This window comes from Meriones unguiculatus, chromosome X (genome assembly GCF_030254825.1).
Source record: "Meriones unguiculatus strain TT.TT164.6M chromosome X, Bangor_MerUng_6.1, whole genome shotgun sequence".
Classification (NCBI taxonomy): domain Eukaryota; kingdom Metazoa; phylum Chordata; class Mammalia; order Rodentia; family Muridae; genus Meriones; species Meriones unguiculatus.
Genome location: NC_083369.1, coordinates 39,110,109 through 39,134,348, shown reverse-complemented (window position 1 = coordinate 39,134,348; position 24,240 = coordinate 39,110,109). Strand labels below are relative to the sequence as shown.

The following is a 24,240-nucleotide window of genomic DNA, read 5'->3' as shown; positions in this document are numbered from 1 at the left end:
AAAGTATTATGAGAGTAACATATCCAGGAGAGACAGTCGAGCAGCAATACTGTCTTGCTGGCGCTGTCAAGGGCAAGGACACATTAAATGGGTATAAAACAAACAGTGTTAGGCCATTCTCATTTTCCCTGTGAAAGACTGGGTACTTACATTCAGCGTCAGAAGTTTTATCTCCAAGGTGTCTATGAGAAGCCTCAGCTCTTCAGCCACGGAATTCCCCCCAGAGTACTTCAGCACCTCAAGTTTCTAAAGTGAAAAGACAAGTACAGAAATCAGCCCTGCTCACCTTGGCTTACAAATGCCATCCGCAACATTTAAAAGGGAGGAAACACAGTAAAAGAGATGATTTTAATGACTCCAAAACAAGCATACACCCTGTAAAATATGAAGATCAAATTGCGAAAAAGACACTGACACTCCTCAACCCACTGCTTAATGTTCAGATCACAAGGTATTACCTGTGGCTGTGGCTCAGGGGAAGGATGCTTGACTACCATGTGTAAGACCCTGGAACCCCTCACCCAACACAGCAAAAAGAAAAGCAAAACAAGCCAAATGAAAGTGAGCACGAGCCATGAGCCCCTTTATTGCCACTCATTCACTTCTTTGTGAGATGGAAGAGCTTGTTCTGTACTATGAACACTGCACACGATGAAATTAAAACTTAAAAGTTTTGTCCACTCGCTGACCACCAGCACACACACACTTTGCCTGTTGCAGAAACAGTACACATTACATATGAACTCTTTTTACTTTAAATGCATTTTTAAAAATTTACTTTTATTTTATGTGCATTGGTGCTTAGGCTGTGTATGTGTCTATGTGAGGGTGTCAGCTCTGGGAGTTACAGACAGGTGTGAGCAGCCAAGTGAGTGCTGGGAATTGAACCTGGGTCCTCCAGAAGAGCAGTCAGTGCTCTGAGCCATCTCTCCAGTCTCCTAAATCGTTTTGTTAAACACAGTGGCGAGATCCTAAAACTTTGCAGGACCTCTTCTATAGTCCGGTGATGCGGTGATCACAGAAACAGGAACAACACAGAGATCTCAAGGTTGGAATGGGCAAGCAAGTTTCTGGGCCACCGAGTTGTCAAAGGAATGATATTTCAGCATGAACAGACACTGGAAGTGTGTGTGTGTGTGTGTGTGTGTGTGTGTGTGTGTGTGTGTATGTGTGTGTGTCAGATAGGTGTCTGTGTTGAAGGGGAAAATCATAAGGCAAGGGATGAATTCTTTCAACCAGTTGTTTTGGGCCACCTTAATTACTCAGGACAAATAAAATTTAAACACCAACTTGAACAAGCCTATTCACATCAAGGCAGAACAATTAAATACAGAGAATGCTGTGTTTAATTCTTTTGTAAATAGTTATAATAGTATAGGTCAGCGTGCCTAGGAAGAATTAACAAAGACAGTCCTATTACAGAGGGTAATTCTCAATTCATAACCTCACAGTCAGCCTTCTGCTACGTTTTCACTGTGTGCAACATCTGGGAGCTGTCTCACTATTATAATTGGCCATATGAAGCCATGTTTCAGCCATGCAATGATGCAAACTGAAAATGGACCGAGCAAGTAAAGAAAGTGCAGGTGCTATATATTTTTGTCACTACTCTGCTTAGGAATGGATTGCGGGGTCTGGGAAGACAGCTTCAGTGGACAAGGAGCTTGCTCCACAAGCATAAAAAGCCAACTTCAGCTCTCCAGCACACATGTTAAAATCCACGCATGGTGACACATCAACCTGGGGCAGGACAGGCAGAGCCTTAGGATCTGGAGAACAGCCAACCTAGCCATAGTGGCAAGTTCCAGGTCCACTAGCCATCTTGTTCCAAAAAGGTAGGATGGAGCCAGGCATGACTTTTAATCTCAGCACTTGGGAGGTGGAGGCAGGCAGGTGATCCCTGTGAGGGTGAGTCCAGCCTGGTCGACATAGTGAGCTCCAGGACAGCCAGGGCTACATAGTGAGAAAAAGGCAAGAAAGACAAAGGGAAAAAAAGAGATATGGTAAACAGTGACTGAAGGTACCCACAGTTGACTTCTGGCCTCCACACATACATGCACAGACAGGTACACATATGTATGCATGTGTGCAGATACTTACCCAAAGGAAAATGCATTGTGAGACAAGATGGGACTCTCTGAAAAGCATTAATGCCCTGTACAACATGAACAACTCTGGATGAAATTACCAAGGCACCAATCCCTGCTTTGAGTGAGTCTCCCAACCATGAGTGAATCCTAAAATTAAACACTCATTTTCTACTTAGGTTTACATGGAACATGGAGCATGGGGATAATGCTGGAAGGTGTTTCCAGGTAACTTTCCAAAGGTGTTAACCAAACCACAGAAAGAATGCCAGAATATCAGTGTTCCCCAGTACAGGTTGCTTGGTCAGGACGTACAACACACCTCCAAGTACTTTTCACACAGTGATTTAAATTCTTCCATTCTCTCCTTCTGAAGAACCAGAGACTGAAGAACAAACGTCCGTTGCTCCATAAATATACTCTACAGACAAAGACAGTAAAAGACATAAGAACAATTCAGGGGAAACCACAGAGCTTACAGAAACACAATTCTGTATTATATTTGTGCAAAACCGATGGGATGAAATAACTGTAATATTTTTTCCAATTAACACAGTGACCGCATTCATATGAGTTACCTGATGATACAAAATAACAAAACCTATTTAACAGTGTTCCCACTTAACAGTATTCAAAACATTCCTGTTCCTGAACACTTGAAAACCTTCCCAGTAGAAGCCTCCAACTCTGGTGAACTCTCTGCATTCAAAGAAGTTGCCTTGAGTTGTCCCCATGATTTGTCATTGCCCCACAGAGGAGCCCACTCCATTTTCTCCTTTCCATTAAGACTGGAGCCAACAACAGTTCCATGCTTAACAGGGATGGATTCTATAAGACCTACTTCAGATGCTCTCCTGGACCAATATCAGAATACACATCTAAAAGAAACTTTTGAAACAGTTCGGTGAGATGAGGCCTTTAGTTGTCTCTCCTGCCTCTACCATTAAACCGAGGCACAGAGGTCAACTGCTTTCCTGAGTTAGCATACCTGGCAAGTAACTGGATCATGACTGCCTTCCAATTGATGGCATGCCAGAGGCCATGCTTTGAATCACTGGACTGGACAGGGCCTCCATGTTCTACAGTACTCCAGCCTCTGCTTCCCCACCTTTGGAAGTCAGAATCTTCAGTAAGGCGGCTCCATCCTCTAGCAGGAAGAGCAAGGCCTCAAAGACCGTACTGTTGAGAGTCCAGTACCTATCCCGCAAATCTCCTTTCAGGTTAAAAGCCCGTCAGTCATCATCACATGTCCATCGTGTGGTGAGGCCTTTCCCTCTACTCCATTGGCACTGGGCTGGTCTGAACTCCAACCACTGAAAGCTAAGTCTCCACCTGCTCTGCCACAGCCACACTGACTGCTCCCATGCTGCATCCCTGATCACTGTGTCAGAAGGCTAGGCTCCTGCTCCTTAGTGTCCTCACATCATGGATAATGAAAGACTTTCTCTCAGGATACAATCCCATACCTTCTCCTGTACTTTTCAGGCAGTGCCTGCTCAGCCCCTAACTCCACCTCCAGGCTGACTGCTAACCCATCTCTGATCATGTAATCTCTCTGCTGTGGACATTTTTGTTTATGACATGTACATATGTTTTTCTTATAATAACAAGGAGGGACTTTGGTTTGTTCATACATGTTAATTGTCTTGTGCACAGCTTGCTCTTTGCCAACAGGAATTAGTTGAATTCTGAGGACTTTAAGGGTAATACATATAATAGCACAGAGAAAGAAGGCATGATGGCTTGGAGGAGATGGGGGACTGCTTGCTGTTCTTCCTGGACATCTGGATTTCCTGACTACTGATATTGGTATTGCCCCCCCAAAGAATCCTATGACCCTACCCAGCAGGAAGAAGTAAAGAGGACCATGTCCCCTTTGCCTTACAACTTTCTTTATCTCCTACATGGGAATGGGGTTTGGAAAGAAAGTATAAGCTTTAAGGTACCCCCGAATAAAATAACATTTGAAAGACCAGCACCTACATCTGTCCACAGAAAAGGAAGCAAGCCATGGAGAGAGACAGTATGGCGAGTCTCTCCTCACCACATCCACCACCCTCCCTAAGCTCGTGTCCTGTCTCTCTACCTCCTGACTTGCTGATGCTGACACAATGGACTCCTTCAAAGCTACGCCTGATACTCACAGAGAGCTTTTCCGCCTGTTTCTTGACTTGATCTGCATCCATGTTTAACTTGCTATTCAAATTCATAATCTGAAGAGAATATTGTTCATAAAGTGTCTGCCTGTAAAAGATAACAGTGTATACTGTGTGTGAGATTCCTTCACAACATGAAGAGAGTGCATTCAAAGCATGACTGACTTGCCCTCACTAACTCTTTCGATGGAGGAATGGGGAAAGGGCATCTAAAACATCCTGACAGGGAAAAGGAACGTGATGTGCATTATGTGGTCTTACACTAACAGTATCTCTTCCTCCTTGGCTGAGAGAGAAGTCACTTCATAGCTCTTAGAGCTAGAAAACTCAGGAAGAAGAACTATTGTTTTACTAACATTCCATGCAGTGCTTCTATCCAGTGGGGGTCATGGCTATTCCTCACCTTCTTGCCATTCTTACTTACTAATCAACTATCATCGGGTCTGGGATCAAAGCCCCAAGAAGCAACCTTACCTTTGTTCATACTGGAGTCTTAGAATATCCTCAACTTTCTGCTGCATGGTTTGGAAAGACTTGGTGATGACTGTTCTGAATCTATCTCTGTTTTCCTTGAGAATGTTCTTAATGGGTCCTGTATTGAAAAACAATCTGGTAAGCATGACCATAAAGTTCCCTGAATGCTGCTGGGAAGGCACTTGTTATCAGTAGATGGAAATAATCTGCCAACGGAAAGATTACCTGCCCCTGTCTTTCAATCAAGAATTTCAGTGGTTATGACCTTAATGTGAAATTGGATAGCTGGACTTTAGTGTCTATGTATTATATAGCAAACACTGTGGAGGCGACTTAACAAAAACGGTGTCAAGTCCCTGTGTAACTTCTTTGTGAGATGTCACTTATAAAGTATAAATTTAATCAATGCACCAGGTAGGCTTCAGTTCAAGGACATGTTCAGAGGGACTGCTTGGCTGCTTTATGCAAAACACAAAAGTAGTCCATTTACAAAATCTCCATTTACAAAGGGACAGAGGTTACTGCACAGTAAGATGAAAATATTGGAATTATTGTAGCCATTAGGCTTTTAGACAAATTTGATAAGGTAGAGATCCTGAATAATTTAAGGAAAAAAAAAAACATTGATTCATGTGAAAGTCTGTTTTATTGGGGACAGAACCTTAGAGCTTTCCCACCAGGGTACATCCCTATCCTGAGTCCAGATTAGTTTCTAGATGTGACTCTCCATGAGAAAATTCTGCAGAGCTCCCAGCCCATTCTTAGTTTGTAATGTTTTCAAATAGTTCACATGACTAACATCTAACAGCAATTTAAGGCAGGATTCAGTGTGATCATACAATAGTCACAGGTTGTAACACCACGTTATGTGGGTTTTTTTTTTTTGCATGTTAAACAGTGGGCAGCTATTTAAGAGGGGTTGACACTCACCACCTAACTACATCCCCTCACACTCACAATAATTGGGACTAGATTACAAATGAGTGACATGAAAATGTGATGTTAAAAACAGATATATCACTTGTGTGAATAAAGACCTGGAAGACAGATAGTCTTTTTTTTTTCAGGTATGACCCACCACTCTCCCTTCTACTGATTGTATTTCTCACTCTACCTAGCCCCTCTTTATTTGCCTGTGGTTTTTTTTTTTTTTTTTTTTTTTTTTTTAAGGTTAGGAGCCTTTCATGCTGCTGTGGCTAGAACCTGCATTCCAGGCAAGCACTTTATCACAGAGCTGCTCGTTCAGGCCCCAGATAGTTTCGTGCAAGGTTTAAATATCTCACAGTGAGTAAGAGTCTTCACACCCCATGTGCTATGTTCTTCATAGCTACAATTAACATGAAATAGACAATTGGCCATCTAATAAATATTATTTTGACACTGAGTGTTTCTTTTGGAATTAAAGCATTAAGTCCTTGTTGAAGCAGTGGATGCTCCTGATAATTTGGGAAATAGTGGTTTGAGTTTTGTTATTTTGTCTTTTTTTTTTTTCCAGAGCTGAGGACCAAACCCAGGGCCTTGTGCTTGTTAGGCAAGCACTCTACTGAGCTAAATCCCCAACCCCGACACTGAGTGTTTCAGAACAAGGCAGTAAAAACACTTCTCTTGCCTTCCAGGTAACAACTCCCCTTGCCTTGAACTTCTTTGGGTCAAACAATTCTTTCAAATTCCCAATGTCTCCTAGAACATACCTTCATTTTTTTCAAATAAATCCTGTCTTTCCTTCCTGCAAAGAAATCACATTAACATTTTAATTCCATGTATGCAAAAGACTACTTTTGTTCTGTGAGCAGAGGAAGTGGAGTGTGCTGTAGAGTCTACATTCAGTTCATGGTTCAAGAGTGGACACTGCTTTTTCTAGATTTCTCTCTGTGCAAGGGAACGGCATGTGTGCAAGTGTGATGCAATCAAATGTAGAAGTGGGGTGTCCTCCTCTATCCATCTCCACCTTATTGCTGTCAGACAAGTTCTGTGACAGGACTTGTAACTTGCTGGGGGCATGAGATTCTCAGTTTTGATTTATGCTCAACATATGATCGACTGCAGGGTGAATGTTTGGTGCCTTTAAGCTCAACACACCCAGCACATTCATGGGATTCACACACCTCGCTTACTGCTGCATTTGCTTGTTTATTTACTTATATCTCAGTTTATTTTACCAGGCTGGAAGTCAGGAAGCACGTGCAACTCCCTCTTGCCTCTGGTTCCCCTCACCCTCACCCCTGAGTTCTGGGTATAAAAGGCATGTATGACCCCACAGCTTTTTCTGTGAGTGCTGTGGATATGAACTCAGGCTCTTGTGTTTGTACATCAAACAACCTTCCAATGAGCCATCTCTCCAGTCTAACTTTTCTAATTATATTTCATGAATAGGAAAAAGAAAAAAAATGAAAGTTATCACCTGGTCTGTTGCCCTTCTGTTTCTAAGGAAGTAATGTCCTCCATAATGACATCAAGGACTTCTTCCTTGTCTGTATTAAAGAGAAAGAGAAAAAAATGCTTTCAGACCACTTGTGCTGTTCTCATCATTGTCCAATGGATAACAATTTCACTGTGGGTTTCTAGAGCCCATATCCACCAATGGTTACTTGCATTTTGTAAAGAACTCATGCACATGCACCAATACACACGCACAGACACCATACTCTCTCTCTCTCTCTCTCTCTCTCTCTCTCTCACACACACACACACACACACACGCAGTCATTGTACTTGAGTCTCAGAACAGCTAGTGCGGGCACCTGTATACTCCTTACAGGGAGTCCCTGTGACCCATGTGCCCCCAGAGAGGCATGTTGACTAGAAGGAGCTGATTTATGAACCTTGCAGGTTTCCTGTGGAATGGGAATTTCAGGGACAGGAACATAAAGCCACCAACAAGCTTGAGCAACAGTTATTAGCAGCTGAAACCTCCTGCTATTTCAACAAATATCCAAACACCACAACCAATCAGTATCCTGTAGTGGAAATTTTGGTTTCTTTAAAAACTCAGTTATGTTACATAAACATGTTTTTGTTTTAATCCCAAGTGTGGGACTTTAGTTTGTCCACAGCCGATAATTGCAGGGCATGGTCTTTGCCAGGTGGTGTAGGCCTGCCTCATACAGCACAGAGAAGGGTGTGGTCTAGGGCTCTGAGGGATATAAACACTGGAGCCCAGAAAGATCAAGTATAGCACCTTGGAGAGACCAGAGATGGACTGTGTGGTGGTTTGGAGAGACATGGAAGAGATGCTTCATAGCACAGTGGCTTGGAGGAGATAGATGGAGTAGATTGCTTGCTGCTTTTGCTGTTGAAGGAGAATTGGTATGGCCCCCAAAGAATCCCTCCACCACAAACCTCCAGGAGAAATAAAGGGGTCTACAGCACTTCCTCCCACTAATCTTCTCTCTCTTACCTAGGGTTAAAGGGTTACTGGAATTGAGGTAGAGGCAAAAACACCCCAAATCAAATACATTTAAAAACAAGCACAACAGTGCTCCACCTGCGAAGAGTTTTACAATGTCCCCTGGGATGGATACAACCCTACAGGAGCCCATTTGGTTTTTGCTGTTGTTGTTTGCTTGTTTTCTTTCTTTCTTTTTTTTTTTTTTTTTTTTACCTGGAGTGATTGCATCTGCATTCTGGGTGTCATCTGATGTGAGATTTGGCTCCTGCCTTGGGTGCATGCCAGCACTGTCATGGGCCTTTCTTTCTCTGCTTGACATGGCTAGAATCTTCTTGGGAGATACGACTCCTGGAACTAGAGATACCGGGAGGAAGTCCAAGTCGGCAGTGGGAACAGGGACCAGGACTCCACAGGGAGTGGCCAGAAGTCCCAGGCCCTTGTGCTGGAGCAAAGGGAGGGCAAGGGGATGTCACCAGTGTCCTGACTAGTCCCATTTCTCTATCTGAGGCTGGAGCTCCTGACCAACTACCTCTCAAGATCAGTACCCTCTGCTGCTTTCCCAACCCCTGGACAGGAAAATCCTGGGCCCTGCCTCCGTTAAAACAAGGCACCTAATGCTGGTGTCTGGTTGGGACCTGGGAAGTCACTGGTGACTACTTAGTCACTGAGCCTCATCTCCCAGATCACACACTGTCCCACTTAACAATCCTGTAACTGTCATGGCTGGTCCCTAGCCTTCCCATCCAGTGCCATGTCCAGTCCAATTTGGAAGTGAAGTTCCTGGTATCACCCCACAGGTTTGCCTTGGACATGCCTCTTTGTGATACCACTGCCCTACCACATGAGCTAAGACTCCTCTCTGATCCCTGTCCCAAATGGGGAGCATCATACCAGAGTTCCCCAACGGCCAATCATACACCCACAATATTCTCCTGCCCTTGGAGCCTACTCCTTCTCAAAGAATGGCTGGTCATCCCTATCTAGGCCCCACCTCCCAGAGCACATCTCTCTGACTGGCTGGAAAGGCACATACACCCTGGATGAAGTGGCTTTAAACTGGCTCCTGTGGGATCTCGATGCAGAAGCTGCTGGTTGGTGAAGGGGCCCATTCCTCCCCCATCCCCTTCAGACAGGCATTTCTGTTTAGGCCAAGTCCATGGCTGCACATAAGCAGGACCCAGATGTCCACTGAGGACTCCAATTGGAAACAAAGAACCTGCAGGGGAGGTTATTACTTTCTCTTCTACACCCCACTCTCACAAACAGCTCTCTTCAAACCTGCAACCATCCAGACCCCTTGTCTTCCACTGCCCTCTCACTACCAGGTAGAAGTGAGTCTTCTAAACTTCCCAACACAGATAAATCTGGACCCTCTCTCCTCAAGATACCACTCTGATCCCCAAAAGGCAGTGGATCAAGGCTGACCCTGCCTTCTCTCCATCAGAGGCTGGAGACTGAGTCTGCCAATACCCTGGCACTCACCCAGCAGATCACACTTCAGTACAGAACACTGACAGGCCCCTTCACTGTCCTTCAGACAGAGGCCCAACCTGCAGGAACAGATCTCTGATTAGCAGGGACACCACTATGCAAGCATTCCTGAGGCTGCCTACTTAGAGGGGCTCCCCAAAATGTGAGCCCGCCCATCCTGTCATGCATTCCCAACATGGGTCCTGCTGTTTTGCATGTGATTGTGCAAAGCATGCAGGGTTCCCCTTCCCCTTCAGACTAGACAGGCTATTGAGGTATTGCCTATGGATGCATCATAAGAGGACCCAGGTGTCTACTCGGGGCCCAAATGCTACAAAACAAGTGCGTGCTTGCGTGTGTGTGTGCGCGCGCACACACTGCCACAGAGGAAAACCTGGGCTCCATCTCCTCACCCACGATCTGCCCCACCCATTGCTCTAGGGCCCTGCTGCTCTCATCCCCACTTTTCATTCTTGGCTCTGGTGCCTGTGCCAGCCCCAAGTGAAGTAAAGCTCCCAAAGTCACCTCACAGGCTATCTCGGACCCTCTTGCTCTGAGACCCCACTGTCCTAAACCAAGGGCCTTAGTCTTTCCTGATTCCTCTAAACAAGTCTTGGGGCTCACCACACGAATTCACCCCAAGGCCAGCCACCCACCTAGGTCCCTCGGTACTACCACACAGCCTCCTTCCCCTCAGAGTCAATCACGCTTAGTTTAGCCCCACACCCCAATATAACGCCCTCTGATTGGCTGGCCTAACACTTCCACATGCGCACTCTATACCACCACACTGCGCATGCAATCAAGGGGACCAGCACGCCTTGTCCAGTCACTCTTAACTTCCTTGTGAAGGATGGCCCGTGGCTTCATTTCATTGGGCTACAGCTGCAGCCAGTTACACCTACTTTTTTATCGGCGTGTCTCTGATTGGCTGGCATAGAAAGAAGGGTTAAAGTGTGACAGGGGCTCAGGGTCACATGAGACAATGATATACGCATGCGCAAGGAGAGCTCAGGTTCTACTTGAGGACTAACTCCTGCCCCATGAAAGGAGGTGATTTCAGAAAACATAAATGAATACATGAGAAGGTGAACTAGAGAGAAAAGTACAGTAGAGGCTTCATTGGTGTGCAATGACTGTCCCAAACTGTACATGAGGAACAGAGAGGTTGGAGCTAGTCCTGATACTTTTCTCTCTAGTTGGGGCTCTTGATGCTGTACGGCCTGTGGCTGTATCTTAGAGGTCCCAGGCGTTCAGTCTGGCCCTCAATAGTACACAAGGGTCCAGGTGTCAAAAACCTTGAATCCCAAACTCTGTTACCACACTGTCCGGCTTGGACACCCCAGGTTCTCTCTTTCTCAAGTTCACCTTCTCATGTATTCATTTATGTTTTCTGAAATCACCTCCTTTCATGGGGCAGGAGTTAGTCCTCAAGTAGAACCTGAGCTCTCCTTGCGCATGCGTATATCATTGTCTCATGTGACCCTGAGCCCCTGTCACACTTTAACCCTTCTTTCTATGCCAGCCAATCAGAGACACGCCGATAAAAAAGTAGGTGTAACTGGCTGCAGCTGTAGCCCAATGAAATGAAGCCACGGGCCATCCTTCACAAGGAAGTTAAGAGTGACTGGACAAGGCGTGCTGGTCCCCTTGATTGCATGCGCAGTGTGGTGGTATAGAGTGCGCATGTGGAAGTGTTAGGCCAGCCAATCAGAGGGCGTTATATTGGGGTGTGGGGCTAAACTAAGCGTGATTGACTCTGAGGGGAAGGAGGCTGTGTGGTAGTACCGAGGGACCTAGGTGGGTGGCTGGCCTTGGGGTGAATTCGTGTGGTGAGCCCCAAGACTTGTTTAGAGGAATCAGGAAAGACTAAGGCCCTTGGTTTAGGACAGTGGGGTCTCAGAGCAAGAGGGTCCGAGATAGCCTGTGAGGTGACTTTGGGAGCTTTACTTCACTTGGGGCTGGCACAGGCACCAGAGCCAAGAATGAAAAGTGGGGATGAGAGCAGCAGGGCCCTAGAGCAATGGGTGGGGCAGATCGTGGGTGAGGAGATGGAGCCCAGGTTTTCCTCTGTGGCAGTGTGTGCGCGCGCACACACACACGCAAGCACGCACTTGTTTTGTAGCATTTGGGCCCCGAGTAGACACCTGGGTCCTCTTATGATGCATCCATAGGCAATACCTCAATAGCCTGTCTAGTCTGAAGGGGAAGGGGAACCCTGCATGCTTTGCACAATCACATGCAAAACAGCAGGACCCATGTTGGGAATGCATGACAGGATGGGCGGGCTCACATTTTGGGGAGCCCCTCTAAGTAGGCAGCCTCAGGAATGCTTGCATAGTGGTGTCCCTGCTAATCAGAGATCTGTTCCTGCAGGTTGGGCCTCTGTCTGAAGGACAGTGAAGGGGCCTGTCAGTGTTCTGTACTGAAGTGTGATCTGCTGGGTGAGTGCCAGGGTATTGGCAGACTCAGTCTCCAGCCTCTGATGGAGAGAAGGCAGGGTCAGCCTTGATCCACTGCCTTTTGGGGATCAGAGTGGTATCTTGAGGAGAGAGGGTCCAGATTTATCTGTGTTGGGAAGTTTAGAAGACTCACTTCTACCTGGTAGTGAGAGGGCAGTGGAAGACAAGGGGTCTGGATGGTTGCAGGTTTGAAGAGAGCTGTTTGTGAGAGTGGGGTGTAGAAGAGAAAGTAATAACCTCCCCTGCAGGTTCTTTGTTTCCAATTGGAGTCCTCAGTGGACATCTGGGTCCTGCTTATGTGCAGCCATGGACTTGGCCTAAACAGAAATGCCTGTCTGAAGGGGATGGGGGAGGAATGGGCCCCTTCACCAACCAGCAGCTTCTGCATCGAGATCCCACAGGAGCCAGTTTAAAGCCACTTCATCCAGGGTGTATGTGCCTTTCCAGCCAGTCAGAGAGATGTGCTCTGGGAGGTGGGGCCTAGATAGGGATGACCAGCCATTCTTTGAGAAGGAGTAGGCTCCAAGGGCAGGAGAATATTGTGGGTGTATGATTGGCCGTTGGGGAACTCTGGTATGATGCTCCCCATTTGGGACAGGGATCAGAGAGGAGTCTTAGCTCATGTGGTAGGGCAGTGGTATCACAAAGAGGCATGTCCAAGGCAAACCTGTGGGGTGATACCAGGAACTTCACTTCCAAATTGGACTGGACATGGCACTGGATGGGAAGGCTAGGGACCAGCCATGACAGTTACAGGATTGTTAAGTGGGACAGTGTGTGATCTGGGAGATGAGGCTCAGTGACTAAGTAGTCACCAGTGACTTCCCAGGTCCCAACCAGACACCAGCATTAGGTGCCTTGTTTTAACGGAGGCAGGGCCCAGGATTTTCCTGTCCAGGGGTTGGGAAAGCAGCAGAGGGTACTGATCTTGAGAGGTAGTTGGTCAGGAGCTCCAGCCTCAGATAGAGAAATGGGACTAGTCAGGACACTGGTGACATCCCCTTGCCCTCCCTTTGCTCCAGCACAAGGGCCTGGGACTTCTGGCCACTCCCTGTGGAGTCCTGGTCCCTGTTCCCACTGCCGACTTGGACTTCCTCCCGGTATCTCTAGTTCCAGGAGTCGTATCTCCCAAGAAGATTCTAGCCATGTCAAGCAGAGAAAGAAAGGCCCATGACAGTGCTGGCATGCACCCAAGGCAGGAGCCAAATCTCACATCAGATACACCCAGAATGCAGATGCAATCACTCCAGGTTAAAAAAAAAAAAAAAAAAAAAAAAAAAAAAAAAAAAAGAAAGAAAGAAAACAAGCAAACAACAACAGCAAAAACCAAATGGGCTCCTGTAGGGTTGTATCCATCCCAGGGGACATTGTAAAACTCTTCGCAGGTGGAGCACTGTTGTGCTTGTTTTTAAATGTATTTGATTTGGGGTGTTTTTGCCTCTACCTCAATTCCAGTAACCCTTTAACCCTAGGTAAGAGAGAGAAGATTAGTGGGAGGAAGTGCTGTAGACCCCTTTATTTCTCCTGGAGGTTTGTGGTGGAGGGATTCTTTGGGGGCCATACCAATTCTCCTTCAACAGCAAAAGCAGCAAGCAATCTACTCCATCTATCTCCTCCAAGCCACTGTGCTATGAAGCATCTCTTCCATGTCTCTCCAAACCACCACACAGTCCATCTCTGGTCTCTCCAAGGTGCTATACTTGATCTTTCTGGGCTCCAGTGTTTATATCCCTCAGAGCCCTAGACCACACCCTTCTCTGTGCTGTATGAGGCAGGCCTACACCACCTGGCAAAGACCATGCCCTGCAATTATCGGCTGTGGACAAACTAAAGTCCCACACTTGGGATTAAAACAAAAACATGTTTATGTAACATAACTGAGTTTTTAAAGAAACCAAAATTTCCACTACAGGATACTGATTGGTTGTGGTGTTTGGATATTTGTTGAAATAGCAGGAGGTTTCAGCTGCTAATAACTGTTGCTCAAGCTTGTTGGTGGCTTTATGTTCCTGTCCCTGAAATTCCCATTCCACAGGAAACCTGCAAGGTTCATAAATCAGCTCCTTCTAGTCAACATGCCTCTCTGGGGGCACATGGGTCACAGGGACTCCCTGTAAGGAGTATACAGGTGCCCGCACTAGCTGTTCTGAGACTCAAGTACAATGACTGTGTGTGTGTGTGTGTGTGTGTGTGTATGTGTGTGTGTCTTGGTGCATGGGCATGTCTTCTTTCAAAAGTGCAAGTAACTGTTGTTGACCATGGGCTCCAGAAACCCCATAGTGAACTTGTTTTCCACTGGGGAATGTTGAGAACAGCACATTTCGTCTGAAAACATTTTTCCTCCTTCTATTTAAAAGAGCCAAAGGAGAAGTCCTTGATGTCATTATGGAGGACATTACACCCTCAGGAACAGAAGGGCAACAGGCCAGATGTTACCTTCCTTTTCTTTTCTTTTTCTATTCATGAAATATATGTAGAAAAGTTAGGCTGGAGAGATGGCTCAGTACAAGAGTGTTTGATGTACAAACACAAGAGCCTGAGTTCATATGCACAAGACCCACAGAAAAAGCTATGTGTGGCCATGCATGTCTTTTATACCCTGAATTGAGGGATGAGGTGTGCCAGAGACAGGAGGGAGTTGCATTTGCTTTCTGACTTCCAGCCTGACAAATTAAACTAAGATATAAATAAATAAACAAGCAAATGCAGCAGGAAGTGAGGTGTGTGAATCCCATGAATGTGCTGGGTACTTTGGTGATATTAAAGGACTCAAAGCATTCACCCTGCAGTCAAACAGATGTTGGGAGCAACTGGTATGCCACCTTGCTTTGATATTTAGATCTCAGTGGAGAGACCGCTTTCATCATGGCCTTCACTGGAGTCAGTGATAAATTTCCGAGTCCTATCTCCTTTTGTTTGAGCCAGCAGGTGGGATACCTTGTCAAAATCACACCTTTTGTTTGACTTCCTTGTAAATTTACTCATTTATGCTGAGGTGCTTTTGCTATGGTTTAAAAGCATTCTCGAAAAAAGCCAGGCATCTAGCTTCCACTAGAGCCTCTTGGAAAGGTCCCATGTGTTGTGTGTTGGTTTATTAATTTCTGACTCAAGAACTCTTTGACTTGGCAGATTGGTGCCCTAATGTAGTGCTTGAGATACTGGCAATCAGTGAAGGACACCGCTGGTTTTATCAAGCTCGAATCATAAAGAAAAAAGGGCACAATGAGTAAATCCGAGACTAAAAATGGGACAAGGCAGTAGCCTCGTGGTTTTTGTATGAATATTAATTAAAATAGTCTGTATATCTGGCAGGGAACTGAGAAAGTTAAACTTTCAGGCTTAGAGACAAAGAGGTTAGAAAGAAGGGAGGCTTTGAGACAAAGTGAGATTAGACCCTCAGCTCCTCTAGAGGAGTTATATTTCCCTCCTGATAATAGTGATTTCTTGTCAGAGGAGTTATATTTTCCTCCTAATAATAGTGATTTCTTGTCAGAAGACTTTTAGGATGACTTAGATCCTGATGAGGTTGCAGAGTTGGAGGAAGAAACAGATACCCTCCAATTCAGGCTATGTGTGTTATAAAACCTAAGCATGGAAAAAAGAAATTAAAAAGTTGGAATGGGGCTTGGAGGGAATAAAAAATTAGAGAATTAACTACTAGGGAAAATTGTCTCAATCCCCCACTCCAACTCCACGATTGCTTGCAGGCTTGGACCCTCCTCCTGGGACTTATATAGTTGCAGTAGCCCAAAAGACATGGGGACCTTTTCCTTTGTCCACTGAAGGGGCAACTGTATCTCCCTTACAAGCTTCTTTACAATAAGCTTGGCGGAATGGAGAAGCTATAAATGAGTTTTATGGTTTTCCAGTGCTAGAGCAGCCTGATGGACTAGGTACTATGGTGAGAGTCCATGCTCCTATACCTTTTAAACAATTAAAATAATTGGAAGCTGCATGTGCTCAGTATGGTCCTACAGTGCCTTTTACTGAAGCTCTGTTAGAATCCTTGTCTGCTGAGGCCCTCTGCCCAGGGGACTGGAAACAATTAGCAAGAGCATGCTTATCAGGAGGAGATCATTTATTATGGAAGTCAGACTTTTATTATGGAAGTCAGAATTTGCAGAGTACTGTCAAGTTACAGCTGAACTTAATCAAGCTCAGAGAGTTCCTATAACTTATGACATCCTTGCTGGGGAAGGAATCTACAGGGAAACAAGGCAACAATTGGATTTTGATGTGGCCGTTTATGCTCAAGTAAATGCTGCTGCCTGAAGTGCCTGAAATAAACTTCCACAAACAGGTAGACAGGTGGAGGATTTGTTTAAAATCTGTCAGGGACATGATGAGTTATTTCAAGATTTTGTAGCAAGATTAATACAAGCATCAAGCAGACTTGTAGGTGATACAGATTATGGATTACTATTAGTAAAACAATTGGCCTATGAAAATGATAACAATGCCTGCCAAGTGGCTTTGAGACCCTTTAGAAAGAAAGGAGATATTTCTGATTATATTAGGTTATGTTCTGACATCGGGCCATCTTATACTCAAGGAGTAGCTATGGCAGCCACCCTATAAGGGAAGAATGTTAAAGAGGCAGCTTTTCAGTTTTTTCCAGTAAAAAAGCTAATGGTTAATTCTGCTGTAAAGCTTCTATGGTCATAAAAATATTAGATTCAACAAATAGCAAGATGTTCTGTTTGTCTATTTTTAGTGTATAAGTTTACCATGATTATTGGTCATTATGTATGTTTAAAACCTGTCACATAAAGTTAAATTACTTAAAACCTAGGGTTAACAATTAATACTTTTTCAGGATTTATCATGGCAACTCCCTTAGCAGGAGAAACCACCAAACACTGTAAGTCATTGCTTACAGTGTTTTGCTACAGTTGATATTCTTTCCAGTATAAAGACTGATAATGACTTGGGATATATGAGTCAAGCTTTTTAGCATGTTTGTGTGCAAATGAATATAAGTCATAAAACAGGCATTCCATATAATCCTCAAGGCCAATGAATTATGTAGCCTGCTCATGGATCTCCTGAGAACCAATTGCAAAAAATAAAAAAGGGAGTGTCATATCTCCAAATCTTAATTATGCTGTCTTTACTTTAAATTTTTTGAATGTGGATCTACAAGGCCATTCTGCGGCTGATCGATTGTGTCACCCTAATACCAAAGATAATTATGCCCAAGTAAAATGGAAAGGTCCGATTACTGGAATATGGCAAGGTCCCTACCCTGTATTGATATGGGGAAAAGGGCATGTTTGTGCTTGTTTCACAGGACACAGAAGGAACCAGATGGATCCCAAAAATGCTGATGCAATTTGCAAGAGTTGTTCTCCAGAAGGAGAAAGCTGCATGCATTCAATATGGTCCAACAGTACCTTTTACTCAAGCTCTATTGGAGTCCTTGTCTATTGAGGCCCTCTGCCCAGGGGACTGGAAACAATTAGCAAGAGCATGCTTATCAGGAGGAGATCATTTATTATGGAAGTCAGAATTTGCAGAGTACTGTTAAGTTACAGCTGAACTTAATCAAGCTCAGAGAGTTCCTATAACTTATGACATGCTTGCTGGGGAAGGAATCTACAGGGAAATAGGACAACAATTGGATTTTGATGTGGCCATTTATGCTCAAGTAAATGCTACTGCCTGAAGTGCCTGGAATAAACTTCCACACACAGGTAGACAGGTGGAGGATTTGTTTAAAATCTGTCAGGGACCTGATGAGTTATTTCAAGATTTCGTGGCAAGATTAATGCAAGCAGCAAACAGACTTATAAGCAATAAAAAGTCTCGATTGTTATTAGTAAAACAATTGGCTTATGAGAATGCTAACCATGCCTGCTAAACAGCTTTGAGACCCTTTAGGAAGAAAGGAAATATTTCTGACTATATTAGGCTATGCTCTGACATTGGGCCATCTTATACTCAAGGAGTGGCTATAGCCATTGCCCTACAAGGGAAGAACGTTAAAGAGGCATTATTTCAGCAACAGAAAGGCCCAAAGAATGGAGTGTCTGGAACTTTTATGGTTGTGGGCAAATGTGACATCAAAGAAAAAATTGTCCTAATGCTAGTAAGAAAGGAGTCGAAAGGACCCTGGTCTAGGCCCAAGATGTAAAAGAGGAAAGCATTAGGCTAATGACTATAAGTCTAAAAAAGATGCTGCAAGAAACCCTTTAATGCAGGGGAACTAGGAAAGGGGCCAGCCCCAGGCCCCACAACAATGTTATGGGGCACTACAGGATGTGGTCTCTCAGCAAGGAAATCCATTCAGGACCTCTGCAGTACAACAGCAGGTAGCACAGGACTAGACCTCTGTTCCTCCACCTACCCAGTATTAACTCCTAAAATGGGGATGCAGGAGTTTATAGTCCCTTACCTAGGGGGACTATAGGATTATTATTAGGAAGAAGTAGTACAACTATGCAGGGAAATTTAATAGCTCCTAGAGTAATTGATGTGGATTATGAAGGAGAAGTAAAAATTATGATACACTCTCCAAATGGAATTTCTGTAACAAAACAAAGTTAAAGATTAGCACAATTAATATTTCTTCCCCAAGTTCAGACAAAAAATGCAAGTGAAAAAGATAGGAGCGGAGATGCAGGTTTTGGATCCTGTGATACTTATTGGGTACAAGCTATCAGTCCCAATTGGCCTGAACTAGTGTTACAGATTAATGGAAGATAATTTACAGGGCTATTGGACACAGGAGGTGATGTCTTGGTCTTAACTGCTGATCAGTGGCCTATACAATCCTCTATTACACATTTACAAGGGATAGGACAAAGCCAATGCCCTGAACAAAGTAGTGATGAATTAACTTGAAAGGATGAGGAAGGACATGAGGAACCTTTAAACCATATATTGTTCCTGGACTTCCTGTTAATCTGTGGGGTAGAGATGTGATCAGTAACATGGGAGTGTATCTTTACAGTTCTAGCAATGTAGTTACCAATCAGATGCTTAATCAAGGACATTTACCAAATTCAGGATTGGGAAAATCTGGAGGCTCAGCCATTAATACCTATCCCAAGAAATTTTAAAAAAAAAGGGGTTGGGTTATTTTTAGGGGAGATCATTGAACAACCTGTACCCCATGCAGATCCAATAACATGGAAAGCAGAAAGCTGCTGAGCAGTTAGTATAGGAACAGCTTGGTAGGAGCTGTATTGCTCCCTCAAACTCACCTTGGAACTCCCCTATTTTTGTTATAAAAAAAATAAGTCAAGAAAATGGAGACTTTTACTAGATCTCAGGAAAGTAAATGAGACCATGGAGTTAATGGGAGCTGATGTGACCCGCAGTTCAATCAATGAAGACCCTGGAAGGGGGAGTGGGAATGGGATAGAATAAGAGACGGGAAGAATGGAGACAAGACAATTTCCTGATCAAGTCTCCATTTATTATTTTTAGTACATCCTTTATATAGGCAGGGCAAAAGGAATGTAATTGCCTTAGAAGGGTTACTAAGTAACTAGGAACCATAGAACAACCCAACAAAGGAGTCAAGGTGTGTCAATAGCAGTTGTTTGGAAAGTTCCTCAGAGGTGTTCCTAGGGAAGTCCCAAGGTGGGAGGAGGGTCAATGTGTTTCAGGAAGATAGCCTTATTGCAAGCCCTAGGTCAGCCAGGAATGCACTATCCTGTGGCAGCCAGAGTGGATTTGAATTAGCCAAAATGGAGTGCGCATTTGGTGCTGAGCTTGAGAAGTGGTCTCTGGTAAATAAAACTTTGCCTTCTGACTTTGGCAGTTAGTCAGCCTCTAAAAGACTGACCTTGGCAAGCTTTGCATTAGGGAGCTCTGTTCTTGGGAACAAGATAGAAGAGCTCCGTCCGCACTGTTCCTGGGAACAAGATTAAGCAGGCGCTGCGCTACCCTGGGAACCAGATAGCTGGTCCCGTGCAACCTTGAGCTACCCTGGGAACCAGATAGCTGGTTCCGTGCAACCTTGAGTGAATCCTCGGAGAAGCTGCCAGCTGATGCATATGGATGTTACAATAAAGAAAGTTCCTTGTTTTCTCCTGCTTTTATATAGTTGGCTCTCCCTTCAATAAATCAGCACCTTGATCAATGACTTGATGTCTTTCTTCGTGTCGCCTTGTTCTCTCTACCTCCTTGTCTTTCTTCGTGTCGCCTTGTTCTCTCTATCTCCCAGCCCTCTCCTCAGGTGGTATCCAAGTGTGGCTTATCGTATCCAAGCAGTAGGCCATTAAAGCAGGTCAAGCCAAATGCCAAGAGTTCGTGGAGCAGCAAGGTGCCAGAAGGCCCCCCACAGGTCCCCCTTTCTTTTATTTTTACAAGGTCATAATCTCAAGGAAACTGTGCCTGTCTTAGGCTGGAATCCTGGGTCTTCAACCCTTGCTAAGCCCGTCATTGGATACATGAGCAGCAATTGGCTGAGCTCCTGTCTTAGGCCGCAAGGGTGGGTAGAAGGCCACTGTGTATTCTCTTACCCATCACTGGCTAAGCAGTTCAGCTCACTGGGATGATCAGCATTAGGCCTATTCATAGTCTTCTTGGCTGACCATCTCAAGTCTTTGATAGTGCACTTGGATGGGCTGAACCTTTAGGGCATCAATTTGCTGTTTGACAAAGGCCATAAGCTTGTTAAAAAGAAAAGGTCCAAGAGAAAGAATTATCAACAAGCCAAGCAGGGGACCAAGGAGGGGGAGGACATAGGGGAGAAGTCGGTTGAGTCCGGTCCAGAAAGGGGAGTCAGCCAGTTCTCTGCATCGTTTTTCTAAGCCCTCTTGTAGCCTTTTAATCTTGTCCTTAACTATGCCTGATTTATTGGCATAGAAACAACATTGTTCCTGTAAAGCCAAGCAAATACCTCCCTTTTCTGCTGTTAGCAGATCTAGACCTCTTCTGTTTTGTAATACTATTTCTGCTAAAGAATCTAGCTGCTGGAGAGATGGCTCAGAGGTTAAGAACACTGCTTACTCTTCCTGAGTTCCTGAGTTCAATTCCCAGCAACCACATGGTGGTTCGCAACCACATGGTGGTTCGCAACCATCTATAATGAGACCTGGTGCCCTCTTCTGGTGTTCAGGTAGACATGCAGGCAGAACATTGTATAAATAATAAAATAAAATAAAATAAAAATCTAGCTGCTCTTGGATATTTTGTATGGTACTTGACAAGAGCTGAACATCATCAATCAACTGTTGTGAAAACTTTTGATATTTGTGCAACAAAACTCTTAATTCCGCCATCTCTGTGGCCAGGGAAGTGGACAGCCCCAGCCCAATCAAAAGGGGGATGAACTGGACGGCCCCTTTTTGTCGGCCAGCTATTAGATCAAAGCTAGGTAACGGTACAGGTTCATCTCCAGGGATAATGGTTATATCTGAGAGGAGGGATGCTTGGACATAAGTTCCTGTCCAGTTTTGGGGTAAGAGTGTATAGGCCTCATTGTTGCCACAAATGAAGACTGTTTCATTATTAGGATAAACAGCTGTGGTAACATTAATCATTGTTTTACAGTAGGTGAATGTCATATGCCCTATATTCAAGTCATTGGTGTTATTTTTAAAATGTTTATATAGGCAGGTAACATTTTGATAAAAAAAGAGGCTGCACAAGCAAAGGGGGCATCAGAATGCAGCCTCCTGAAGAGGATGTATGAGTAGCATTAACCCAGGCAGAGCCAGCAGTCCTGTGCCAAAGAAGGGTTAGTATCATTGAGTAGACTATGAGCAGAGGACAGGATATCAAGAGTTTGGGGATCAACTGGGGAACCCCGTTTTTTTGTCAGGGAGAGCCAGGGCGTGATAATTGAGGGAGGGATATTCCTTCTTTATAAGTTCCTCAATGCATTGCTCAACCTTTTACTGACGGACCTGATCCTGGGGCCTGCCACCATCCCAGATGTGCACAGGAGGGGACATGTTCCAGCACACTGGCTTACCTGGTGTGCCATGACAGGGCGCCTGAGCATATTTGTATGATGGGCCCAAGACTCGCACCTCAGTTGACCAGTCCCCACTGAAAGTTCCCAGGGAAGCTCTAGCTAAGATTGCAGTAAAGTAGGTTCTATTATCTTTACCAGTACACTGTTGCACTGATGAGTAGCATGTATTGTGTATGGATGTTTGAAAAACATTACAAGGGCAGGGCCTGGGATGACCATTAGCCAGAGGAATAACTGGAGCCTGCTTAGCACAATACCATTTTAGGGCAAGGGCAGCGTTATTCGGATTAATGGCCTGAAAAGCTGTGCAGTTGCCACAGTCAACCTGTCTAAGGACATGCACTCCAGTGACAGGTACCCATTGTTCCCCTTTGCAATCACAGGGTTTACCATAAACTTGTTCAAGGGAGCCTGAGCTTTTTGGGGGTTGAAGGCTTCAAAACCTCCAAGCGTAGATCTCGGGGAGAGGAAAAAACTTGCAGTCCAAAGCATCAGCCAGCATTATCTAAGGAGAGACAAAGGTAAAGGAGAATTCTCAGGGGAGAGTTTCTCCCCTGGATTGATGAAAGTTAACGTTGTCTATTTGCTTGACCAATCGCTCAGGTAGCCATCTGGCTGCATCCATATCTTTAGAAAATATACAGACCGAGCGCCATCCCCAAATTAGGACAGGGTCAGGGCCCTTCCATTTGTTAGTGAGTGGATCTTTCCAATAGACAAGAGCATGATTTTTTTTTCCACTCTTAGTGCCAGAATCTGTGTGCCACTGAATGACTGTCCTGGTCCAGGGGGAGGAAAGTTAAGATGAAGAGTGCATGAGATAAGAGATTTGGGGGGACCCCTTTGAGGGGTACCATTCCCCCTTTTTAATTTTTGAAGGGGTGTTGTTAATAGATAAATGAGCCCATTCTACAATGCCTTGGCCCTGTGGGTTATAAGGGATGCCAGTGACATGTTTGATTTTTAAGGTCTGGCAAAAATGTTGGAATGTTACCCAACCTATCTGGGGCCGTTGTCAGTTTTAATGGAGTGGGGGAAGTCTGGGACTGCAAAAGCATCAAGCAAATGAGCCAGGACATGTCTGCCTGTTTCACCGTTTGAAGGGTGGCAAAAATAAATCCACTAAAGGTGTCAACAGAAACATGAATATATTTTAGTTTTCCAAATTCGGCATGGTGAGTGACATCTATTTGCCAGAGAGAATATGGGACTAGTCCCTGGGGATTTACCCATAACTGAGGGGTAGGAAGCAAGGGGTAGGAAGCAAGGGAAGTCACAAAGGGCATTGTTTAACAATTTGACGAGCTTGTTCTCCAGTAATTTTGAACATTAATCTAAGAGTATGTGAATTTAAGTGATGCAAATTATGCACAGTTTGAACTGAGGAGAAGGAATCTTTTGTTGAAGCTAGGGAGACAATGAAGGAGCAGGTAGCAAAATCAGCGGCAACTTTTCCTGCAGCAAGTGGTCCTGGGAGGTCAGAATGAGCTTGCAGATGTCCTATGAAAAAAGGGGCAGTCCTACTGCGAACCAAACATTGACAAAAGAGAGCGGCAGCCTCAGAGGAAAATTTTATCTGATCCATGGTTTCTAACAAAGGAACGGAATGAGCAAGATAACTATCTGTAAAAATACTAATTAGGATAATGGGAAAAGCTTGAAAAAATGCAATAACAGCATGAAGTTCCACAAGCTGTGCAGACTGAGAGGAAGTCGAGAAGTGGGTGGTCTGACCATTGACTACAAAAGCCATGACTCCTGAGGAAGAGCCATCAGTAAAAGCTGAAATCCTCATCTTGTAAGGGTGAGGATTTAGTGAGTTTTGGGAAAATATACTCATGAAGGTTAAGAAATGGACCAACTTATTTTGAGAATAATGATTGTCTAAACAACCAGAAAAAGAGGCACAGGCAATGGGCCAACAGTCAATGGCTTGGAAAAGCCAATTTACTTGAGCACTAGAGAAAGGTGTCACGATGACAACAGGATTTTTTCCAAAATATTTTTTAGAATTATCTCTACCTAACATGATTAAATTAGCTACTGCAACATAGTAGGGATAAATGACCTTTTTAGGGGACAAGGGAAGGAGAACCCAAAAGATGGGTGCCTCCTGCCAGAAGAGACCAGTTGGACTAAGGCGAGTATTAAAAATTAAAAAAAGGAGAGGCTTTTCATAATCTATTTGGGTAATAAATTGGTTGGCAGTGGCATCATCTACATGTTGAAGGGCAATTTGACCTTTAGGGGTAAGGGAGCAAGAAGATTTAGG

General features: G+C 44.5%; 1 protein-coding gene across 1 annotated transcript; it reads right to left on the bottom strand.

Annotated features, from left to right (window-relative positions):
- Positions 1 to 6: 6 nt before the first annotated feature.
- LOC110539404 (X-linked lymphocyte-regulated protein 3A-like) lies at positions 7 to 8,424 on the bottom strand. Its single transcript, XM_060374632.1, has 8 exons — positions 8,319 to 8,424; positions 7,119 to 7,188; positions 6,409 to 6,443; positions 4,718 to 4,835; positions 4,232 to 4,331; positions 2,410 to 2,508; positions 151 to 246; positions 7 to 63 (listed from the first exon to the last, which is right to left on the bottom strand). Exons 1-8 carry the CDS (start codon positions 8,422 to 8,424, stop codon positions 7 to 9), a joined length of 681 nt encoding a protein of 226 aa, XP_060230615.1.
- Between the last annotated feature and the right edge of the window lie 15,816 nt (positions 8,425 to 24,240).

Bases quoted from the DNA above. Each gene is read 5' to 3' on its own strand.
- LOC110539404 (XM_060374632.1), bottom strand. From the start codon at position 8,424: ATGTCAAGCAGAGAAAGAAAGGCCCATGACAGTGCTGGCATGCACCCA. The intron at 4,332-4,717 runs GTAAGGTTGCTT...TATCTTTTACAG, and splicing joins AGACTCCAGTATGAACAAAG to GCAGACACTTTATGAACAAT. The intron at 2,509-4,231 runs GTGAGTATCAGG...CTTTGTCTGTAG, and splicing joins AACAGGCGGAAAAGCTCTCT to AGTATATTTATGGAGCAACG.